General features: G+C 50.4%; 1 protein-coding gene across 2 annotated transcripts in view; it reads left to right on the top strand.

Moving 5' to 3' along the window:
* The window catches only part of ubr3 (ubiquitin protein ligase E3 component n-recognin 3), a 44,578-nt gene that overhangs the window by 19,574 nt on the left and 4,122 nt on the right, over window positions 1-20,882 (top strand). For both annotated transcript variants that reach the window (XM_056579238.1, XM_056579239.1), the window contains 12 exons: window positions 1,928-2,077; window positions 4,002-4,135; window positions 5,037-5,147; window positions 6,046-6,246; window positions 6,718-6,854; window positions 9,012-9,097; window positions 12,354-12,459; window positions 14,923-15,023; window positions 16,736-16,860; window positions 18,463-18,570; window positions 19,567-19,692; window positions 20,382-20,576. In XM_056579238.1, coding sequence (XP_056435213.1) covers window positions 1,928-2,077; window positions 4,002-4,135; window positions 5,037-5,147; window positions 6,046-6,246; window positions 6,718-6,854; window positions 9,012-9,097; window positions 12,354-12,459; window positions 14,923-15,023; window positions 16,736-16,860; window positions 18,463-18,570; window positions 19,567-19,692; window positions 20,382-20,576 — 1,580 coding nt within the window. The remainder of the gene's footprint in view (window positions 1-1,927; window positions 2,078-4,001; window positions 4,136-5,036; window positions 5,148-6,045; window positions 6,247-6,717; window positions 6,855-9,011; window positions 9,098-12,353; window positions 12,460-14,922; window positions 15,024-16,735; window positions 16,861-18,462; window positions 18,571-19,566; window positions 19,693-20,381; window positions 20,577-20,882) is intronic.

The following is a 20,882-nucleotide window of genomic DNA, read 5'->3' as shown; positions in this document are numbered from 1 at the left end:
CGGGACACGACGGTGCGTATTCGAGCCAAAGGGGTCTGGAGTTCAGCTGGCGATTGTCAGACACTCTTGTGTCCTAAAGGCAGGAGCATTTCTAACTATAACACCGTTTCCGTCTCCCCCTTGCGCTTTCTTTATTCTGGCACTATACTGTGAGTGTTCCTGTTGACTTTGACCCACATACACCCCTTTAAACCAGTTTAACTCGTTTACACATCTTGCAAGAATAAGGCCGAGCCTGGGGTCTGCTCTGCGGCACTTCTGCGTTCATTTCACGGGACGAATTAAAGGTCAGTCCCGGAGAGAAATGTTGGCACAATCATCTGTTCAAACATCCATCTCGGTGTAGCTCGTGGCTACATAGCTCCCCACACTGAGGAGCGAGTAAAGGCCAACGCATGACTTTGTGTGGAGGAACGGAAGGACGCTTGTGGCGTAAACCCTTCATCATCCTCCTCATCATCATCCCTGCGTCCATCGTGTAGTGTTGTTATTCACCAGACCGGAATCGGACCTGTGACATGTCTGTATTGATGATGGTTGTGAAATGCTCTTCCAGGTAATATGTATATTGAATCCATGTCACTGTTTGACGTCGCCAATGAACCAGTACGTTTTAAAGGGGCCCAAGCCGCCCCAGAAAATACGATTGATCGTATTGACATTGTCGACGTGCAATAATCTCCATTCAGAAGGCGGGCGAATGTCGCCCTTGTTCCTCACCTTGTGTGCGTGCGGTTGTGAAAACGTGCGCTAGTGATGAGGGAAGGAGGGAGTGGGGGTGTGTGTGGGGGGGGGGGGGGGCAGGACCCCCCGAGGCTGAAGCTGGCGTTGACAACTGACGTAAACAAGTTTTCACTCCGCCTCCCCCCCCCCCGCCCTCCCCCCAAAACCCCAGCGACCTCTCCTGAGAACCCGGTCCTCAGACGAAAGCAGTAAATCAATTTCAAACACGTCCTGACATTTCACCACGTTTACGGTTTTAAATTGAACACGCTCCTTAACATTTAAAGCTAATTCCACAGTAGTAATTAATCTCTCTCGTGCCGTGTCCCAGACTGTACCCCTTGGTACACTGCTCCCATGCACCTGTTTCTGCAACAATAATCCGACCTGATATTCTCCACCTTCTCCCTCATGTTGCCCAGTAAGGTGATTCACCCTGAACCCACCAGCTGGTTCTGGGTCTAGATGTTTAACTTTAATGTCAAAACGAACCCGGTGTGTGTGTGCAATAGTTACCCATCTCCTTCCATCCCGTTATACAGCCGAGGCAGACGCTTGCATGTGCCGAAGCCCACCTGGGGTGGATGCTCAAGAGCGCCGGGTTATTAATAACGGCGTCTTGATCTAGAGGGTGTCAGTGTGGCTTCAACAGAGCGCGATGTCGACCTACATCAGGAGTGTACTACGAACGACCTCCCGCGACCCCACTCTCTCCCCAGCCTGGCTCAGACGCAAACATTTCACGATTCATTACTCTGCGATGAGTTCATCCACGGCCCTCTCGATTGTTTGGCCTGGCGTGATTTTCTCTTCTGTGTACGCCTATTCAGGCAGAACAGGGGTTCGGGGGTTTGACTAGTCCCAGCAACAAGGTTATGGTTCAGCACCCCGACGTCCGCAGTAGACACCATGAGCTTAAAAGTGACATGTTGTGCCACCAGGTTTGAGTGTGATTAGCCGTTACAAGCCGTTTTGAAAATCTGCCTCTTCTGACATCAGAAGTGTGCGTGTCCACCTTGCCTAGCCAGTGGACTGCAGCAAACGTTGCTCATCCATTTGTCATGCATGCTGTAATGGCTTATAATGGCTAATCTGCTTGTAATGGCTGATCACACTCACAGCTGGCTGGTTGGTATAAGATGTCACCTTTAGCTCGAGTGAGACACCCAGCCCCTTCCTGACGTTGTGACGGTCCGCTCTCCAGAATCCCCCGACGGCGAGGCGGCCATGGACCTGGGGCTGACGGAGCTGATGGACTCGGAGATCCTCTACGACTGTGTCATCTGCGGCCAGAGCGGCCCGTCCACAGAAGACCGGCCCACCGGCCTGGTGGTGCTGCTACAGGCCTCCTCAGGTACCCTCCTCCTCCTCCTCCTCCTCCTCCTCCTCCTCCTCCTCCTCCTCCTCCTCCTCCTCCTCCTCCTCCTCCTCCTCCTCCTCCTCCTCCTCCTCCTCCTCCCACTCCATTTTGAGACTGTCGAAATCGCACTGCAAAATACTGGGCTGTTGTTGTTGTTGTTGTTGTTGTTGCACTTGGTTTGTAACACAAGCACGCACAAACAGTATAACAGCGGGCGTGTATATATATGTATCCTGGAGCTCTTGTTGAAGCTGGCTGGGACCGTACTGGAGATCTCTTTTTAAACGCATGTTAGCTGTTGTTTTCATCTGGTCGTTTATCATCCATGTTGATCCCGGCTCCCCTGCACACCGCCGGTTAAGAGGTAATTTCTATGCTATCGTCTTGGACGCACAGGGGCATCATCCTCCGTCATGAAAACAAATAGTCCTGTTTTATAAGTAATTAGTCACGTGGTAATGTGGCCTTCACAGATCTCTCCGTCCTCAAGGTCAAACGGACACACGGACGTTGCTGTCCCAGGGAAACCTAGCTAGCTGGGAGAACGTAACCGTTTAGAAGAGTTGTGATCATCATTACAACACAATAACAACAGCCACCTGTCCCGCCCCCTTCTTGGCTGCTGGTGACAAGACATGTCCATCATGCCCGTCCACAAACAAGACATGCCCATCCTGTCCGGCCGTACACCGTGACAGAGATTGCATAACATCCGTCAGCTGTGGTCTGAGAGTGATCAATCTTCATTTATGAACTGCTGGTTAACGGCGTCCGAGGCGAGCAGCACACGGCGCTGACAACATGACATATGGTGCGACTCTGCCGTCCCCCGTCCCTGGCTGTTGTATGCGCGTCAAGCTCATTATGCGGTATCTCACAGACGTCTAATGTTGCCGTCGGTGGAGAATCGCTGTGAAACTCGGCTTATACGAGATAAAACGTTGCTATTTGGTTTTTTTGTAGGTATTGTTAATGTCCCATGCGGCTGTGTTCATTTGGAATCCGAGAGCCCTGTTGAAGTCATGATGTGATTTCGTTATTAAAAATGTGTATCAATCAGTATCCTTCTGGGTTTGTGGGTGGTTGATGGCTCCTCTGTGCTGGGGTGTGTTCCAGTGTTGTTGTAGTTGATGATTCCAGTGTTGTTGTTGTTGTGGTTGATGATTCCAGTGTTGTGTTCCAATGTTGTGGTGGTTGTCGATTCCAGTGTTGTGTTACAATTAGGGCATTTAGTAGACGCTTTTATCCAAAGCGACAGTTAGGGTTAAGTGTCTTGCTCAGGGCACATCAACACAGCTAGGAGGAGCTGGGATTCGAACTACCGACCTTTCGGTTACAAGACAATTGCTCTACCTCCTGAGCTAAGCCAATGTTGTTCTGGTGGTTGATGACTCCAGTGTTGTTGTTGTGTTGGTTGATGATTGCAGTGTAAGGTTTCAGTGTGGTTGTTGATTATTCCAGTGTTGTTGTTGTTGTTGTTGATTCCACTGTTGTTGTTGTGCTGGTTGATGATTGCAGTGTAAGGTTTCAGTGTGGTTGTTGATTCCAGTGTTGTTGTTGTTGTGTTGGTTGATGATTACAGTGTAAGGTTTCAGTGTTGTTGTGGTTGTTGATTCCAGTGTTGTTGTTGTGTTGGTTGATGATTACAATGTAAGGTTTCAGTGTTGTTGTGGTTGTTGATTCCAGTGTTGTTGTTGTGTTGGTTGATGATTACAGTGTAAGGTTTCAGTGTTGTTGTGGTTGTTGATTCCAGTGTTGTTGTTGTGTTGGTTGATGATTACAATGTAAGGTTTCAGTGTTGTTGTGGTTGTTGATTCCAGTGTTGTTGTTGTGTTGGTTGATGATTACAGTGTAAGGTTTCAGTGTGGTTGTTGATTCCAGTGTTGTTGTTGTTGTTGACTCCACTGTTGTGTTCCAGTGTTGGGCCATCGCTGTAAAACGGGCGAGGCCAAGAAGCTGCCGACGAGCGACGAGGAGCACATCTACGCGGCGGACACGTGCGGTGTTGCGCACGACCTTCGCCTGGCGCTGATGCAGCGCTTCTTCAGAGAGGTGACCTCCCCTTTAACCACCGTGTCGGGGGGGGGGGGGCGGGGGGGAATGGGTTTAATTGTCTGTAGACTTTCAATTCGCTTTTCTTCTTCTGTTTGCTTGTACAGTTTTTTTAGTGTGAAGAGACTTTACACCCATCCCCTAAAAAAAATAACCATCTAGAGGCGAACCACTATAGCTCTCACTTTTAAAGTCACAAATGAGATAAGTTACTGGGGGGAAAAAAACAAAAAGAGGGGCCTGAAATCTGTGGTAGGATCAGGTCTTGGCAGGCCCTGCGTTAAAGTAATGCTCCTGTCAAGGTGAGTATTTCAGGTGTGTTCCCCTCCAGCAAGAGAGACCTCAACCGATGTCCGTGTCACCTGCCAGGTGGGGGGGGGGGGGCACTCGGCCCCTCTGAAGGACTAATCCCCCGTTTTATTCCACCATCTGTGTTTGACATCGGACATCTAGAACAATTTCTGCTCAATCGTGGTCTCTATGTGGTCCAGAGCACAACAGTGGCTTATTTGTTGAACAGACTTTCAGAGCTCTGTGTGGTGTTGTCCGCCGTGGTTTTCAAATGTTATCTAGTGCATAGAGACAGTTCCCATGACAAAGTCTGCCTCTATCTGCCAACATCCCTTCTAATCGTCCAGTGCATGTCTAGTCATAGCATTGTGGAGGAGTTCATGTTCTCCTACTGTGTGTATTTATTTATTCTCCCTAATGTTATTCTAGTGTCCTTCCAGGGAGGCTTTGGTTCGCAGGCCGAATATATGACCGGTGTGTGTGTGTGTGTGTGTGTGTGTGTGTGTGTGTGTGTGTGTGTGTGTGTGTGTGTGTGTGTGTGTGTGTGTGTGTGTGTGTGTGTGTGTGTGTGTGTGTGTGTGTGTGTGCGTCCACTTGTGTGTTCCCCCAGAGCTCGTGTCTGCAGTCGGTCTCCATCGGCTGGGACGGTGGCGTCTACGTCCAGACCTGCGGCCACACGCTGCACATCGACTGCCACAAGTCCTACATGGAGTCCCTCCGGGTGAGCACTGAGCTCCCTCTCCCTCTCCGCGTCACCCGCGCGGGCCGCTCACTTGTTGTTCAGTGTTTTACCTCCGATGTGGAGATAAGATAAGAGCTTTATTTCATCCCATACACGAGAATTCCACTTGTTACAGCAGCCCACGGGATATAAAAGCTGCAACAATAAAAGAAAAGTTATAGCATGTCCAGCATACATACATAAAATGTCACAGTGATTACAAATTAGTTGCCGAAGGGGCTTTTAGTTCCATGGATAAAGTCATGAGCGTCTTCTCTGTGTTCTGGTTCGGAAGCATCCATGTGAAATAGGAAAAGAAATACTCTTACTCGAGGTTGAATTAAAAGCCCCAAGGTGGCTTACTGAAAGCAAGTGCTATTAAACCATAACACAAAGCAACCAAGGATGGTACAAGCCCTGTTTTTATTGGGTCCCAGCGGTACTAGACCAGTGTAGCCCTTATTAGATTCACATCCCAGTATGCAGATTACCCTGTTGGTTGGCAGTGAGTCCCGCTCTCTTTCAGTCCCTCTAGTCCCCCCCCCCCCCCCCCCGTTCTCTTGTGTTTTATACAGACCTTGAACTGTGGTTTTTCTTAGTTTCGTCGTGTCTGTTTCTCTAGAACGACTGCCCTCCTGTATCCTTGGTTTTATACAGATCGTGAACCGTGTCTTCTCTTTGTTCCGTTGTGCGTGTGTGTGTGTGTGTGTGTGTGTGTGTGTGTGTGTGTGTGTGTGTGTGTGTGTGTGTGTGTGTGTGTGTTCGTGTGTGTGTGTTCGTGTGTGTGTGTGTGTGTGTGTGTGTGTGTGTGTGTGTGTGTGTGTGTGTGTGTGTGTGTGTGTGTGTGTGTGTGTGTGTGTGTGTTCGTGTGTGTGTGTGTTCGTGTGTGTTCCTCCAGAACGACCAGGTCCTGCAGGGCTTCTCCGTGGACAAGGGGGAGTTCACCTGCCCGCTGTGCCGGCAGTTTGCCAACAGCGTGATCCCCTGCCGCCCGGGGCCGGGCCTGGAGGCCGGGGCCTGGCACTGCCCCAGCAACAAGAAGCCCTCGGTCCTGGTGAAGGAGGTGGAGGACCTGCAGGGGCTGATGGCCCCCTTCCCGGTGAGGACGCTGCCTCCCTCTGTCACTGGGGTCCGCTGGGTCCCTGTTGTTTTAGCTAGTCGGTTCTGCGGTGGACAAGGGGCTTTGTGGTTCATCATTCAGGTCTAGACGGGAGAAGCGTATAGATATAGGCCTATATATTTTTTTGGTTACATTTTTTTTCTTTATCCCAGATGACCACTAATTTAGAATTGTAATAATAAAAAAAAATAAGTTGTTTCAATGCAGGTGTTCAGGTAGGCAACCCCCCCAGAATAGAAGTGTTTAAATGAGTGTTCTCAAATATACTTCTCAAAAATGCACCCCATTTATTTTAAAAATGTATTAGAGCAATATCAGTTGAAGGCTTCATCAGCAATTTATATAGGTCCCCTGTGTTTATATATGTCCCAACTTAACTCCGCTGTGTCCCTGTGCATGTTTATGACTTCGAACCTCCTTTTAAAGAGCATTCATTCTGTGTTCGCTCAGACGGTGTCGAACCTGAGCAAAGAGATGGAGCTGGTCATCAAGGACATCAAGAACACCACCCAGAAGAAGTACATGGACTACGGCAAGAACCCAGGTTCCCCTGACAACGACTTCCTCTTCATGTACTCCGTGGCCAGGTGAGTCAGGGGGTCGACTGACAAGTCAGAAGCACCAGTGCTGAAACAGGCCACAAACCGCATTATGACATCTAGGTCAGTCTGATTGGGTTAACTTGTTTAAATGTTTATGCATATTCAATAGATGAATTAAGTAACGGTGAGTTGCACGGTTTAGTTGTGCCCACCTCTAACATGCAATACTATTCCGCAGACACTTTTAACCACAACGCCCTACAATGAATTCAGATGCAGGTCATTAGGGGGCGTGTCCCTCTGAAAGAGGGCGTGTCCTTCTGATTGAGGGCGTGTCCCTCTGAGAAGTTGTATCCCTCGGAAAGAGGGCGTGTCCTTCTGAAAGAGGGCGTGTCCCTCTGAGAGAAGGCGTGTCTTGTAACCCGGGACCCCGAACTGCTCAGACTAGGTAGCTCCTCTACAGACTGACTGACTGACTGACTGACTGACTGACTGACTGTATTCTTCTGGATCGTCTCCCAACGCCACTCGCCACCTGAATGAGGAAACACAGAACCTCAGAGGACCTTTCTCTCCAGTGTTTAAAGTTTTTGCCACTTTTTTTGGGTTATTTTATTTTATCACCGTCGCGCTCGGCCCGCTGTGGCCGGGAGGGGGAACGTATTGAAATTCAATACTGCAGATGTTGCACAGTCTTTGTACCTACACTGGATGTATAATAGATTACTTGGCGTATTCTGAAAGTTGTGCAGGGGAGTGTGAAGGGTTTCTGATTGCCTTTATTCATACCTCTGATTATACGGCCGTACAGCGGGGCTCGAGGTGTTGCTGGAAAACTGCTCTTTCTAAAAGGCTTTAGCAGCTCAGTCAATTCAGGCTGCAGTAAAGTTGTATTGACTCTCGCACCTGCCCCCCCCCCCCCCCCCCGCCCCCCCCCCCCCCCTCCCCAGAGTCCTTTATTAGGCCTCACTATGGATTTATCACACACTTGCTGGAGCTTTACGGGACACTTTCTCTCTCGTAGCGCACCTCTTCACAGCAGCGTTTGTCGGCTGTCTCTGTGTCGGGGACAGCAGTGTAGGCCCTCTTGGGTGCAGGCCCACAGGTGTGTCCCTCATGTTGGCCTTCCCCCTCTGCGTAAGGGTGTAGGCCTACAGTTTGGGAAATCAAACCCAGAACCTTTCGCTGGCTGGGAGTCGAACACCAGAGCACATAGCACGCCACAAGCGTTATCCGTCCCGCCCCGATAGACGTCTTGGTTTCTCATGTCCTTGGCTGCCCTTAACCCCTGCACCCTCTGCAACAGAGTGGCCCAGCCCCCCCCCCCCTATCCCTCCTCCCCCTTGACCTTTTGACCCCCCCCCCCCCCCCCAGAGCACCCCCGCCCCCCCCCTCCCTCCTAGCATTCCCAGGTCTCCGGAAAGAGCGTCTGGCCGCTCGTTGGCTCTCTGAAGTTCGATGAACGGAGCAAATTGCCCGAGGAGTGGAAAAATTCCTCGGTCCCAGCGGCGCTCTTATCAGCGGCAGCCACACGGAGCGTCACAGTGCCGGCAGTATCTAATGTGAAATTGCTTTTTCTTCCTCCCTCGGAAACCTGAGGATTTGGACCCTCCCTCCCTCCCTCCCCTCCTCCCCCTTGCCTCCCTCTCTCCTCCCCCGGCCGGCAGCTGGATGAAAACAAGCGCGCCTTTTTGTCTAATTTTAGCAGCACCTATCTGTGTACCCATCACTGTGTGTGTTCAGAGATTTGTGGCCAGGGAACGGGCCGGAGGGGGGGGTGGGGGTAGTAGGGGGTGAGATCTGGATACGCAGGGAGGAGAAGTGTTTCTTCACACCAGCTTGGTCAGAAGCCTTGAAAAGCTGGAAGGCTGCTAGACGGAGGCCGGCTGCACAACGGGCACATTTAGTGGTGCACAATTCATCATGTATTTGTGTGTGTGTGTGTGTGTGTGTGTGTGTGTGTGTGTGTGTGTGTGTGTGTGTGTGTGTGTGTGTGTGTGTGTGTGTGTGTGTGTGTGTGTGTGTGTGTGTGTGTGTGTGTGAGGCACTTTGAGACAACCGCGTGCATGAAAAGTGCTATAGAAATATCTTTGCCGTGTGTGTGTGTGTGTGTGTGTCTCTGACCACTAACCTGCTGCTGTGTCCCCATGTCCCCCTGTCCCCCTGTCCTCCTGTCCTGTCCCCCTGTCCTCCTGTCCTCAGGACCAACCTGGAGCTGGAGCTGGTTCACCGCGGCGGCCACCTGTGTTCTGGAGGAGCTAGTGGCGCCGCCAAACGCTCCTGTCTCAGTGAGTCCCGACCCCCACAACCACACATCACATGACACCCATGTTATACTAACTACACATTAACATCACACTACAACCATGTTACACTAACTACACATTAACATCACACTACAACCATGTTACACTAACTACACATTAACATCACATTACAACCATGTTACACTAACTACACATGTAACATCACATTACAACCATGTTACACTAACTACACATTAACATCACATTACAACCATGTTACTCTAACTACACATTAACATCACACTACAACCATGTTATACTAACTACACATTAACATCACATTACAACCATGTTACACTCACTACACATTAACATCACATTACAACCATGTTACTCTAACTACACATTAACATCACACTACAACCATGTTATACTAACTACACATTAACATCACATTACAACCATGTTATACTAACTACACATGTAACATCACAATACACCTATGTTATACTAACTACACATGTAACATCACATTACAACCATGTTATGCTAACTACACATGTAACTATCACATTACAACATCTGTTATCCTAAATAACCATACATCCCCCACAGGGAATTATCTGTCATACTTACTACACATATAAGCAGTGGGTTAGGTTAGGACAGTGGGTTGTGTGTGTATTTATATATTAATATATGTGTGGATGTGTATATGTGTGTGTATTTATAGCGGTATATGTATGTGGGTATACAGAAAACAAACAAGAGTGAATCCAATTGGTTATGAAATCCCAACTAAAACGTCCTTGACAAAGAGCAGTGTTTCTTAGCCCAGATGATTGATGTTGTGGGGGAAAAGCAATAGGAGTCTTGCTGTGCTTCTGGCGGTGGCTGGCGTGCCTTAAAGCCATCACAGCAAAAACCAGCTTTCTCTTTGTGTTCGCTTCTCAAGGAGACACACTGAGACAGATTAAAAACAATCCAGTCTTAAGTGGCAAAATAGGCTTGGCTATTAATGATTTACTTACAGCGAAAAAACCCTGTGGCTATTTCTATTCAGAAATAATTTTGTACTATCTTTTAGTTTTTGGGACACTACAAGATTTCCTTCAGTGGTTCCTTGATTCAAAGCTCTGCTTTGTTATCATAAAGCCAGAACAATACTAAAGGAAACAATTCATATTTTCTTAGAAAATGACGACAAGGGGAACTTTGTGTTTTTTTCTGGATTAAGAGTTAAATAAAGTGTCTAGACAGGGCAGCAGAACGCAAACAAACGGTTGGCCCGTTTTGCTAAACTGAGTTTATGTATGATATGAATACAATGTAGTGGTGGTTCACTGAATGCCCGGGCTACGCCCTGACTGGTCCACCGCCCCGGTGGACCAACATGGTAACTGAGCCCAGCCCCGCTCTACTCTCAGAGGAGAAATATGCAGCACGGCAATTTAAGTTAAATTGATGTGAGTGCGAATGTGCCCCCATACTCTTTAATTTGTCTGTTTAGCGATGAAATATTCAAAGTGATGGCTTCAACACTGAAACGTATTTTCAGCCGCTGGAGGAATTAAAAAGGGGGCCATTTAGCATTGGAGCGCGGCCATTTTCCCAGCCGCGCTAATGACACACACAGCGCTGATGGCCACATCTACCCGGTCGCACTTCATTAGCCCTCGCTCTCGCCGGCCAATGGGAGGGCCAGAACCGTGGTTCAGCGCGTGTTTAGGAGAGGAGCAGCCTCCATACTGCCAGGCTCCCTAGGGTTCCTTAGGACCCCTCAGTGAGGTGACTCCTCATGGGACCAGGGTCGTTCGTCCATACCAGAGAACCAGGACTCTATTCTCTTGTGGAGCCGAGTTCATTATTATTATTGTAGATTTATTTTGCTGCTCTGGGTCTTCCTCCTTCCTCGTGTTCCTTCGGATCGTCTGTCTCATTTCCTGGGAGGTGACGTTGCTTAAGTACCTGATGGTGTGGAGTAACTCATCTTATCAATCATGATGAGGACGTTGGCCACCTGTCGGTCACTGTCGGAACATGTGTCCGTGGATTCAGAGATACGAGTTGTCTACGACCCTCAAATCTCCCTCGACATGATTCCTTATTTGTTCCCTCTTCTTCCGAGGCGATATAAGGAATGGCCGTAGCTTGAGGCGAGAGGAAAATAATACGTGAAGGCTATCATGGATCTTTCACCCGAGGTGGAAGCGTCCGACTTTGGTTCGGTGACCTGACGGAAGACTATTGTTCAAGACTGCTGTGTCACTCTGTGCCACTCTTTGCCAGTCTCCCCGCGGAGGAAATTAAATCCCTTTTGCGTTGACGCAATTGTGACATCGGTTTAGTCTTTTGACCTCTACCTCGTGCTGTACCCGACTTCACCTGTGGAGGGCAGTGTTGCTCCAGAGATCGGCTGCTCGCTCTGTCAATATTGGAGATCTGCCTAATACCAAGTGTTTTGCTGCATTATCACGTCATAACTCCCTGGGAAAAACACCATCACAGGGATGGTGATTATGGGTAGTTGTTTAGTGTTGCCTAGGTTAAACAGATGGGTGTTTTTTGCTGGAAGAATCTGGTTTGATAAAATTGTGTTATTTTCAAAGCTGGTTCTGTGTATTCTTTTAAGGGTTTGTTTCGTACAATTGTGGATGGAATTGGATAAGAAACCCAACTAGGTTCCTTTTATTCCTTAAAGGGGCCATTTTTACGGATGGTGCAATTCTAACTAGCATCTAACTAGATACTATTGATTTTCCGTCAACCGCAGTTTTCTTAGAAAGGCATATTTCACCATTTCTAAGTATTTTTGAATCCGTACCAAGAATTCATCGACAAATGTCTGGTTGATTTAAACACACTGGTGTGTGTGTGTGTGTGTGTGTGTCCGTCTATTTATATGTGCACGTGTCTAAGGATGTGTGTGTGTGCGTGTCTGTGCGCGTGTCTGTGTGCGTGTCTGTGTGCATGTCCGTGTCCGTCTATTTCTATGTGCACGTGTCTGGATGTCTGTATGTATTTGTGTGTGTGTGCGTATGTATGTCTATTGATGTGTGTGTTTGTCTGTGTGCGTTCGCCCCTCAACGTTCACAATGAGCATGTGTGACCACGGCTGAAGGCTGCCGGGGTTCTCACGGGCCAGTCTTGTCGTGGCCTGGTTTCAAACCTCAAGCCTCTGATTTGTAAGAGGGGTTAAAAGGAGTGGTCCTAACAGGTTCTCCCTTTGGGTTGTTGTCGTTGTTGTTGTTGTTGTTCTAATGATGCTAACTTCGCGGTGTGTCTTCCTGTGTTGTAGACCAGCTGTTCCAGGTGTTGGCCACACACATGCGTCTGTACAGCATCGACTCTGCCTACAACCCCTGGACCCGACTCACGCAGGTCACTAAGAGCCAGCTAGAAGAGTAAGTACAGTACAGGTTGTGCTCTGGCTGAATTTGAATTTTGCGTGCGCGCGCGTGTGTGTGTGTGTGTGTGTGTGTGTGTGTGTGTGTGTGTGTGTGTGTGTGTGTGTGTGTGTGTGTGTGTGTGTGTGTGTGTGTGTGTGTGTGTGTGTGTGTGTGTGTGTGTGCGCGTGCGTTGTGGCCTAGAACAACCAATGGAGCAGTCCACGTACACATACATGCACACCGACCGCCTGCTTGCACAGAAGCACGTAATGACAGTGCCACTTTGCCCCCCACTCTAAGAGCCCCCCCCCCCATGTCCCCAGAAAGCTTTTTTCCCGCCACACAAAGGCAGAGCTAAAAACACTGAGAAGGGGCTACGAGCGGTTGCCATAGATACCAATAATTGTCGCATCTGGCAAATCATGGGGTGCTCCGCGGAGAGTGAAACGACCCTGTCAAAATCACTGCTCCCCCACCACCACCACCACCACCCGCCTCCACCATTACCACCCCCATCACATCCCTTCCTCCACCTCTATCACCACTAACCCCACCTCATCCCCTCCTCCACCCCCCCCACCACCACCACCCCCCCCACCAACAGCACCCACCCAAACCGACCACCACCCCCAGGGCAGCCCAGCCTCCTCCCAGTCCTTTAGCCAGACACACTGTCTCAGAATAACCACAGCCACGTCTCAGAACCTGTGTGTGTGTGTGTGTGTGTGTGTGTGTGTGTGTGTGTGTGTGTGTGTGTGTGTGTGTGTGTGTGTGTGTGTGTGTGTGTGTGTGTGTGTGTGTGTGTGTGTGTGTGTGTGTGTGTGTGTTTCCACAAATCACTAGGCCCAGCAGCATTGCGTTTCCCTCAGCCCTGAGCTGTCCCGGGCGTAGCTAACCACTGACGCTTTGCCTTACTTGGGACAACTGCAGATCAGCGATGAGCGCGACGCGCGTGTGCCTCCCACATAATGGTGGCGAGGGCCGGGGTCTGTCTGCTATTAAAGGGCTCGGTCCAGCACACACACACACACACCGCGCTCTGTTCTCAGCGGGGGCCGTTTGGCGTTTAAAAATACCTCGTTAAGGACTCTGGGACCGTGGCAGGCAGCCGCGGGCGCCAGCCGAGACTGTTGAAGTAGGACAGCCATTTAACCTCACGCACGCACGCGCGCACGCACGCAAACCCATCCACGCACGCCGCCTTGTTCTATATCTCTGAACAATGCAGGTCGGTATATCAGTACTCTTTTTATTTATTTTTTTGTGACGCACCGAAGGTGTCGAGACTAGGTTCCAGTTGCGCGCGTGCGTGTGTGCGTGTGTGTGTGTGTGTGTGTGTGTGTGTGTGTGTGTGTGTGTGTGTGTGTGTGTGTGTGTGTGTGTGTGTGTGTGTGTGTGTGTGTGTGTGTGTGTGTGTGTGTTTTTCATGTTGGCAGTAGGCTTTGAATCAGAAGGGCCATTTAGCGTTTTGTTACGGTTCTACTTTATGTCCTCCGCGAGCACTGTGGCGTTGGGACGCAGAGTGGCTGGAAATGGAAGCATTATTCCTTAAGTGCACTCGTTGTCGTTCCCCATCCCTGGAGGGCTCTAAGAGTACGGCCGGGGCTCAAGGTTGTCAATAGGAACGCTTTTATTTTTTTCTTTCCGTCCGTCTTTACACAAATACAACAATAACGGCGGTGCGTGACTGCATTAAGGAAAATACGTGTGTGTGTTTTCCCCCGTCGACCGTCCCTTTCCCCTGGCTGCAGAAAGGCATCTCTTTGTTTTAAGCGATTCACGTGAGGAGGAGGAGTAGTCGCACTCCACTCCATCTAGTGAACAAGTCAATATTGACTGCGTGGGTTCCGCAACGCTTCCCCTGTTACATGAACATCAGACGTGGGCCCGGGCTGGGATGCCTTCGCCCTGTTCGTTCAGTCACTCAATCATTCATGTTGCTGCAGCGTTCTCTGCTCGGGTTCTCGGTTGTACACTCTGAGGTTTTCTGTGATGCATACACTGTGGGAGGTTGTTTGTGCTGCATTCTTGGAGGCTATATGTGATGCATTCTGGGAGGTTCTCTGTGGGCGGTTCTCTATGGTACACTGGGGTTCTCTGTGATGCATTCTGGGAGGTTCTCTGTGATGCATTCTGGGAGGTTCTCTGTGATGCATTCTGGGAGGTTCTCTGTGGTACACGGGGGGGGGGGGAGGCTCTCTGTGATGTATTCTGGGAGGTTCTCTGTGGGAGGTTCTCCCTGGTCCACTCAGGAAGGTTCTCTCTGGTCCACTCAGGGAGGTTCTCTCTGGTCCACTCAGGGAGGTTCTCTCTGGTCCACTCAGGGAGGTTCTCTCTGGTCCACTCAGGGAGTTTCTCTCTGGTCCACTCAGGGAGGTTCTCTGTGGTTCACCCAGGGAGCTCGGGGGCAGGTTGGAGGCTCTGTAGCTGGTCCGTACCCTCCCTGTATTAAAGACGTTGTCCCTGTCCCCCCCCCAGAGGTCCGGAGGTCGACCGGCGGGAGGTGGCCATGCTGTTCAGAGACGTGCCGTCGCTGCTCATCATCTTCGTGCTGACCATGCCGCAGCCCCTGAGAAAAGGTGCGTTCCCGGTTCTCTCTCCTCGAGCATCGGGGAGGGGGCGGAGGGGGGGAGGGCAGAAGAGCCAGGGAGCACCATCTCTGCTGCTGCTTCACACAGACACTCTCCATTACCAGCCACTAATCACGACTGAACGTCTGGAGGAAACCACTCTCTCATCACGCCTCCCGCTCTGAGTCTATCTGGTGGTGGGGTCCGGGATGCTCAGCCGAGGTGGGGGGTGTGGGGGGGGTATCCTTGCTGTGTCATTCAGCTCCACCTGGACACTTAGGCCCAATCCCATTCCTACCCCTTACCCCTTACCCTTACCCCTCCCCCTTGCTTTGAAGGGGTAAGGGGAAGGGGTAAGGGGAAGGGGTAAGGGGCAGAAATGGGATTGGGCCTTAGTTGAAGTCCTCCGATGAAGGAGGGACAACAACACCCTACAATCTACACCACCCCCACCAGCTCCACTACAACCACCACCATAACCCCCGCCAACTCCATCACCACTACGACCACCAAGCCCCCCCCCCCCCTTCTATACCACCATAACCACCTCCACCTCAACCACCATAACGACCACCACCACGAAGACCACCAACACCACCTCCACTACAACCACCGCGATAACCATCCACCAACGCCATAACCACCACCAACAGCATAACCACCAACCCCAGCACCACCTCCACCTCCACCTCCACCTCCACCACCATAACCCCCTCACCCCTGTTCTTTCATTCAACATTCAGCCCCTCGTGGATGCTGAGTGTGACGTTGAAAATCCATTTCTCTGTGCATTCTTTGTGCTTTTTTTTTTCGTTTCCACAGATGATTGTGTGGACTGCCTTTCTCTGTAGTACACTCAACGGGCCTTTACTTCGCCTTTGAGCCCTGACGGAGGAGAAATGGCAATCAGTGTGCGATTAGCTTCTAGATGGGCTGCGTATCTCTTTCAATTTCCAATTGATTTAGCCAAACCAAGCATCATTACCGCACTCGATGTGAGATGGGAAATTGATTTTTTTTCGGGGGGGGTTCTTTTCTTTTATGCACAACAGGATCGGTAATGCGTCTTGAGTGAGGGCCCCCATAGAGGAGAGTGCGCAGCGATGGAGGTCGAGATAGCTCAGTTGTTTTTGTTGTGGGTTTGATTCGATTTATTCTACATAGAAGGGGACGTGCTCGACCTGCCTGTCCTGGGGGAGGGGGGGGGGGCGCCCATTGTTTGTTGTGTTTGTTTGTAATCGCACTGACACGGGGTACAATGTCTCCTATGGAAAAACCGGGCAATGGCACCTTCCATTTTGTCTTCCAGTCTGAAACCTCCATCTCCCCCAGGTAATTATCCGTTGGGTTGAAGTGGTAGACGGGGGAGGGGAGAGGAGGGGGGGGGGGGGGAGAAGAAAAGAAAGGCATGCTGGGAAAGTCGCTCACCAGAATGACTCAGCCCTCCTCCTAGTTTCCAACCTCTACCAAATACACACACCCATCGTGTCCACTACTGCCCTCCAAAGATTCAAATTATTATTGCGTGATCCATCGTTTTCTCCTGCCCTGCTTCTCCACCTCCCTCCCCGTTCCATCAAGTGCTGAGCGATTTGGCTCAAGTGTGTGTGTGTGTGTGTGTGTGTGTGTGTGTGTGTGTGTGTGTGTGTGTGTGTGTGTGTGTGTGTGTTTGTGACCACCAATGACCCCCCCTCCCCCCCCCCCCCCTGTCCCCCCCACAGAACACTTCACCTGCGTGGTGAAGATGCTGTACAACCTGCAGTTCGTCCAGGCCCTGGCCGCACTCTCCGCACAGTTCAGCCCCGAGGAGCGTCAGGCCTGGAGCACGTCTGGAACCCCCAAGAAGGTAAAGGACGACCAATATTTACTGTCATTCAGTACGGCGATATTTACATCAGCTTTGGCATTGTACATATCCCGTGACGATAAAGCCCATTGACAGGGGGGAAGGGAGGGACTGAGATATTTAAGGACCGCCTCCTCGGGCTAAAACGTTGTTCGCTCTTCGCATTTACATTTAGGGCATTTAGCAGACGCTTTTATCCAAAGCGACTTATAATAAGTACATTTGTCGGTAGAAGGCGAAACAATATATCGCTGTCGGCACAGTAAGGATGTACATAGAACCAAGTGCCGAGCACTTACAATTGTTGGGTTAACCAATTCCCCGTTTACAAAGAAGATAGCTAGGATGAGACGCTACACAATGCTAAGTACTACTTTTAAGTGCCAGGACGTACAACATACGATAAGTGCGCACATTAAGTGCCAGGACGTCGGTGGGGGGAGGCTATGCAGAGTCTAAGTGATGTCAAATTTCTTTAAGAAATGGTGATTCCTTTGCATCAAAGACCACACACAGCGTTCTGGCGAGCCACGCTAACCTCAAACAGCCGCTGGAACACCAGGTGGTATCAGCAGAGGCAGCTCACGAGCGGCGCCACGACCGCCGCCGTCGACGGACGGGTCTGGGGGCTCGCCTACGGTGGTCTCTACTTAAAGCAAACGCGTCCAGCGGCGTCACGTCTCTCCTCTGCTCCGGGAGCGCTGGACTGCCACCGTTAATCACGGCGTGTGACTCCCGATGGAGACGAACGACGCCCGTTCCAGGTTCATTTACATGGCCTTCGCCCGCGGACCGTATCGATCTTCATTATCTCAAAAAGTGTGATTTGGTGGAAGAGCGCCGCCTAATTGGCTATTTGTCTGGCGTCTATTAAATGTGTGTTAGCGGGCGGCTCAGCGGAACGTCAATAGACCCACGGCCGCACCCCCGCTAAAGCCCCGGGTCGTCCTGGGCGAGGGGTACGTGGTTGAACACCGCTCGGCTGCATCCCCATGAACCACGCTGAGCCCGTTCACGAGCCATCGTCCCCCCCGCGTGTCCTTCTAATATTTACACGGACCAGCCTTTTTTTCCGGTAACGGAGCTGATCGATTTTTCGGTTATCACCTCGAGGCGACGACTGAACAAAGGTCTGAATTCAGTGCAGAGTAATCCAAAACATTAGACTTCTATATCTTTCTATTTCTCTTTTTCTCTCTCTCTCGCTCTCTCTCTCTTTCTCTCTTTCTCTCTTTCTCTTTCTTTCTCTCTCTCGATGAATCTCGGACGCAGGAAGGCAGGAGAGATAAGGCGGGACGGTGTTTTATATTCTACCACCTTCAACATGATAAATGTTTCAGACTTTTCATCTTCATAAAACATTAGCCTTAAGTCGTCGAGTTTCTTAAGGTTTTTATTTTTTTATCGCTACACTCATTCTTGTAATGTGGTCAGCTTATCTGTGTCTGGGGTGTCTTTCTGTAAGAAAATAATTGCTGTTCCCGTGTGTATTCTGTGTAGTCAGCGTATCTCATTCAGTGCGCCGCGTCCAAATGGACCTAATTTGGAACCAGAACACAGTGGAGCTTGAATACGTTTGTTGTTTGTCTGGTGCCTCTCCAGAACGCGGCAAACGGAGAGAAGTGTTTCGAAGCCTTGCTAAGCCACGTCATCAGCGAGCTGTCCAGCGACGAGAAGATCTACCGGCTGAATGCGGCGGAGCCCACCGTGGTGAGGAAGGAACCACTCACAAACAGGACTCTCTCCCCCAGCCCTCGTGTCACCCCCCCCCCGCTGTGCGGTGTCCCCTCTCCCAGGGCAGGTCAGCCTCAGGGTCAGTTAGTTAGTTAGTTATATATGCTCCTTATAACGGCTAGCCGTTGGGAGTTGCTGGACCGGCCCAATTGTCGATCCAGCAGCTGTCGAAGACAGCAGTCAACCCTGACATCAGTCAGGGTTAGGTACCTTGTCAAGGACACCTCGACACTCAGCTAGGAGAAGCCGGGGATCGAACCAGCAACCTGCCACCAGCCAACCCGCTCTACCTCCTGAGCTACTGCCGGACTGTGCATCAAAGGGTGTTCGAAGGTTCTGAGGTTTGAACCCAAATGTCCGCAGTCTAGCTGTGGACGTCCTTGAGCGGGATGCCTTCACCTCCTACATGCATATCCCATCAAAATCAAAATGAGGTCAGAGCCATGTAGGTAGCTGTGAAGACACTTGCTGAGGTGGGCCATGTAGGTAGCTCTGAAGACGCTTAGTTAGTCTAGAGCAGGGGTCACCAACCTTTTTGAACCTGAGAGCTACTTCATGGGTACTGAGTCATACGAAGGGCACCCCGTTTGATACACTCTTCTGAAATAACACATTTGCTCAGTTTGCCTTTAGTTATATATTACTATTAATGATACTCACCTATGTGAAACATGTTAATTCATTAAGTCACGTTAATGATTTCTCACAATAATTATCAACAATGACTTAAAAAAAGATGGGAAATAGTTGTTCAAGAATGAGTAGTGCTATGTTTAGAACAGGAAGCTCTGAAGATGCTTGTTGAGGAGAGCCATGTAGGTAGCTCTGAAGAGTCTTGGTAAGTTTAGGCTGTGTAGGTAAGCTCTGAATGCACCATGTGTCTTCAGAGCTTACCTACATGGTCCCTGCACTCACCACACCTGGTGTAATAACCATTGTCTTTCGCCCCCCCCCCCCCCCCCCTCCTTCTAGCTGAGCTCCAGCGTGTGGTCTCCCCAGTCCATCGAGTTCAGCCTACGTCAGTTCTGCTTGCCCTACCTCCGCATCGCCAGCCTGCTGCAGCACCACCTCTACGGGGACGTCCTCACCGAGTGCCTGGTACGTCCGTCCGCGTCGCTCTCGGTTGTATAGCATGGACCCCCATCCAGGGTCCCGTCTTCCTGTAGGCATCCTTGACTAAGATGCCTAAATCTTCAGTCCCTTTTGGTTTGAAGCATCTGCTGAACGACTAAATAGAAGCAATATTGGTGTCTTAAAGGTCCCATGACATGCCACCAGGTGTGGCGTGATCAGCCGCTACAAGCCGTTTTTTGGAAATCTGCCCCTTATGACATCACAGGTGGGCGTGTCCACCTAGATGTGTGACGTGCTACATTCCACTGGGTAGGCTGGTAGACTGACCCATCCAGCACACGTCTAGGTGGACACGCCCACCTGTGATGTCATAAGGGGCAGATTTCCCAAAACGGCTCGTCACGGCTAATCAGAACACGCACCCGGTGGCATGTCATGGGACCTTTAAGCCCAATCCCATTTCTACCCCTTACCCCTTCCCCTTACCCCTCCCCCTTGTTTTGAAGGGGTTAGGGGGAGGGGTAAGGGGTAGAAATGGGATTGGGCCTTTATATATAAGATGAAGGACATCTGAAATGAATCAAAATGAATATCAAACGAATGCCTTTCTTCTCTCAGTGCAGGTGTTGGTGTCATTTAGGTCAGACAGATCATTGGACTATTGCTCCAAAACTATTTACTGACGGACTGAACCCCCGTCTGTCTGTCCCCAGCAGGAGGACGAGTTCTGGACGCTGGTCGTGGGTCTGGGGCTGCTGGCCCCGGGGCCCCAGACCCCAGGCTCCAGCTCCAGCCCCGTCCCCAGCGCCTCGTGTCTGGAGTGGCCGGGGGTCAGTGCCTTCCAGCTGGTGACCCAGTGGTGTGAGGAGTTGAAGGGGCTCCCCGAGACGCAGGCCGAGCACACCCTGGTGGGTGGCGCGCCCCAGATGCACCAAAACATTCTCAATCACATTATTATTACTATTATTATCACCGTATTTTCCGCACTATAAGTCGCACCGGAGTATAAGCCGCAGTTAAATTGAAAGATGTGTACATATATGGAGCCTGCCGCTTAAAGGTGGGGGGGGGGGGCAGGCGAGGACCGGTCATAGAGCCCATAGAGTTAAAGTTGGACTGTAACCTGTAAAATCCATTGATTTAGGAGGTCCCCTAGTGGCCGTTAGCTGTAAAAATCCATAGATTAGCCGCACCGTTATATAAGCCGCAGAATC

The sequence above is a fragment of the Gadus chalcogrammus genome, chromosome 20 (genome assembly GCF_026213295.1).
Source record: "Gadus chalcogrammus isolate NIFS_2021 chromosome 20, NIFS_Gcha_1.0, whole genome shotgun sequence".
NCBI classification, from domain to species: Eukaryota; Metazoa; Chordata; class Actinopteri; order Gadiformes; family Gadidae; genus Gadus; species Gadus chalcogrammus.
The sequence above is the reverse complement of the archived record's forward strand: the minus strand, read 5'-3'. Positions and strand labels throughout refer to the sequence as shown.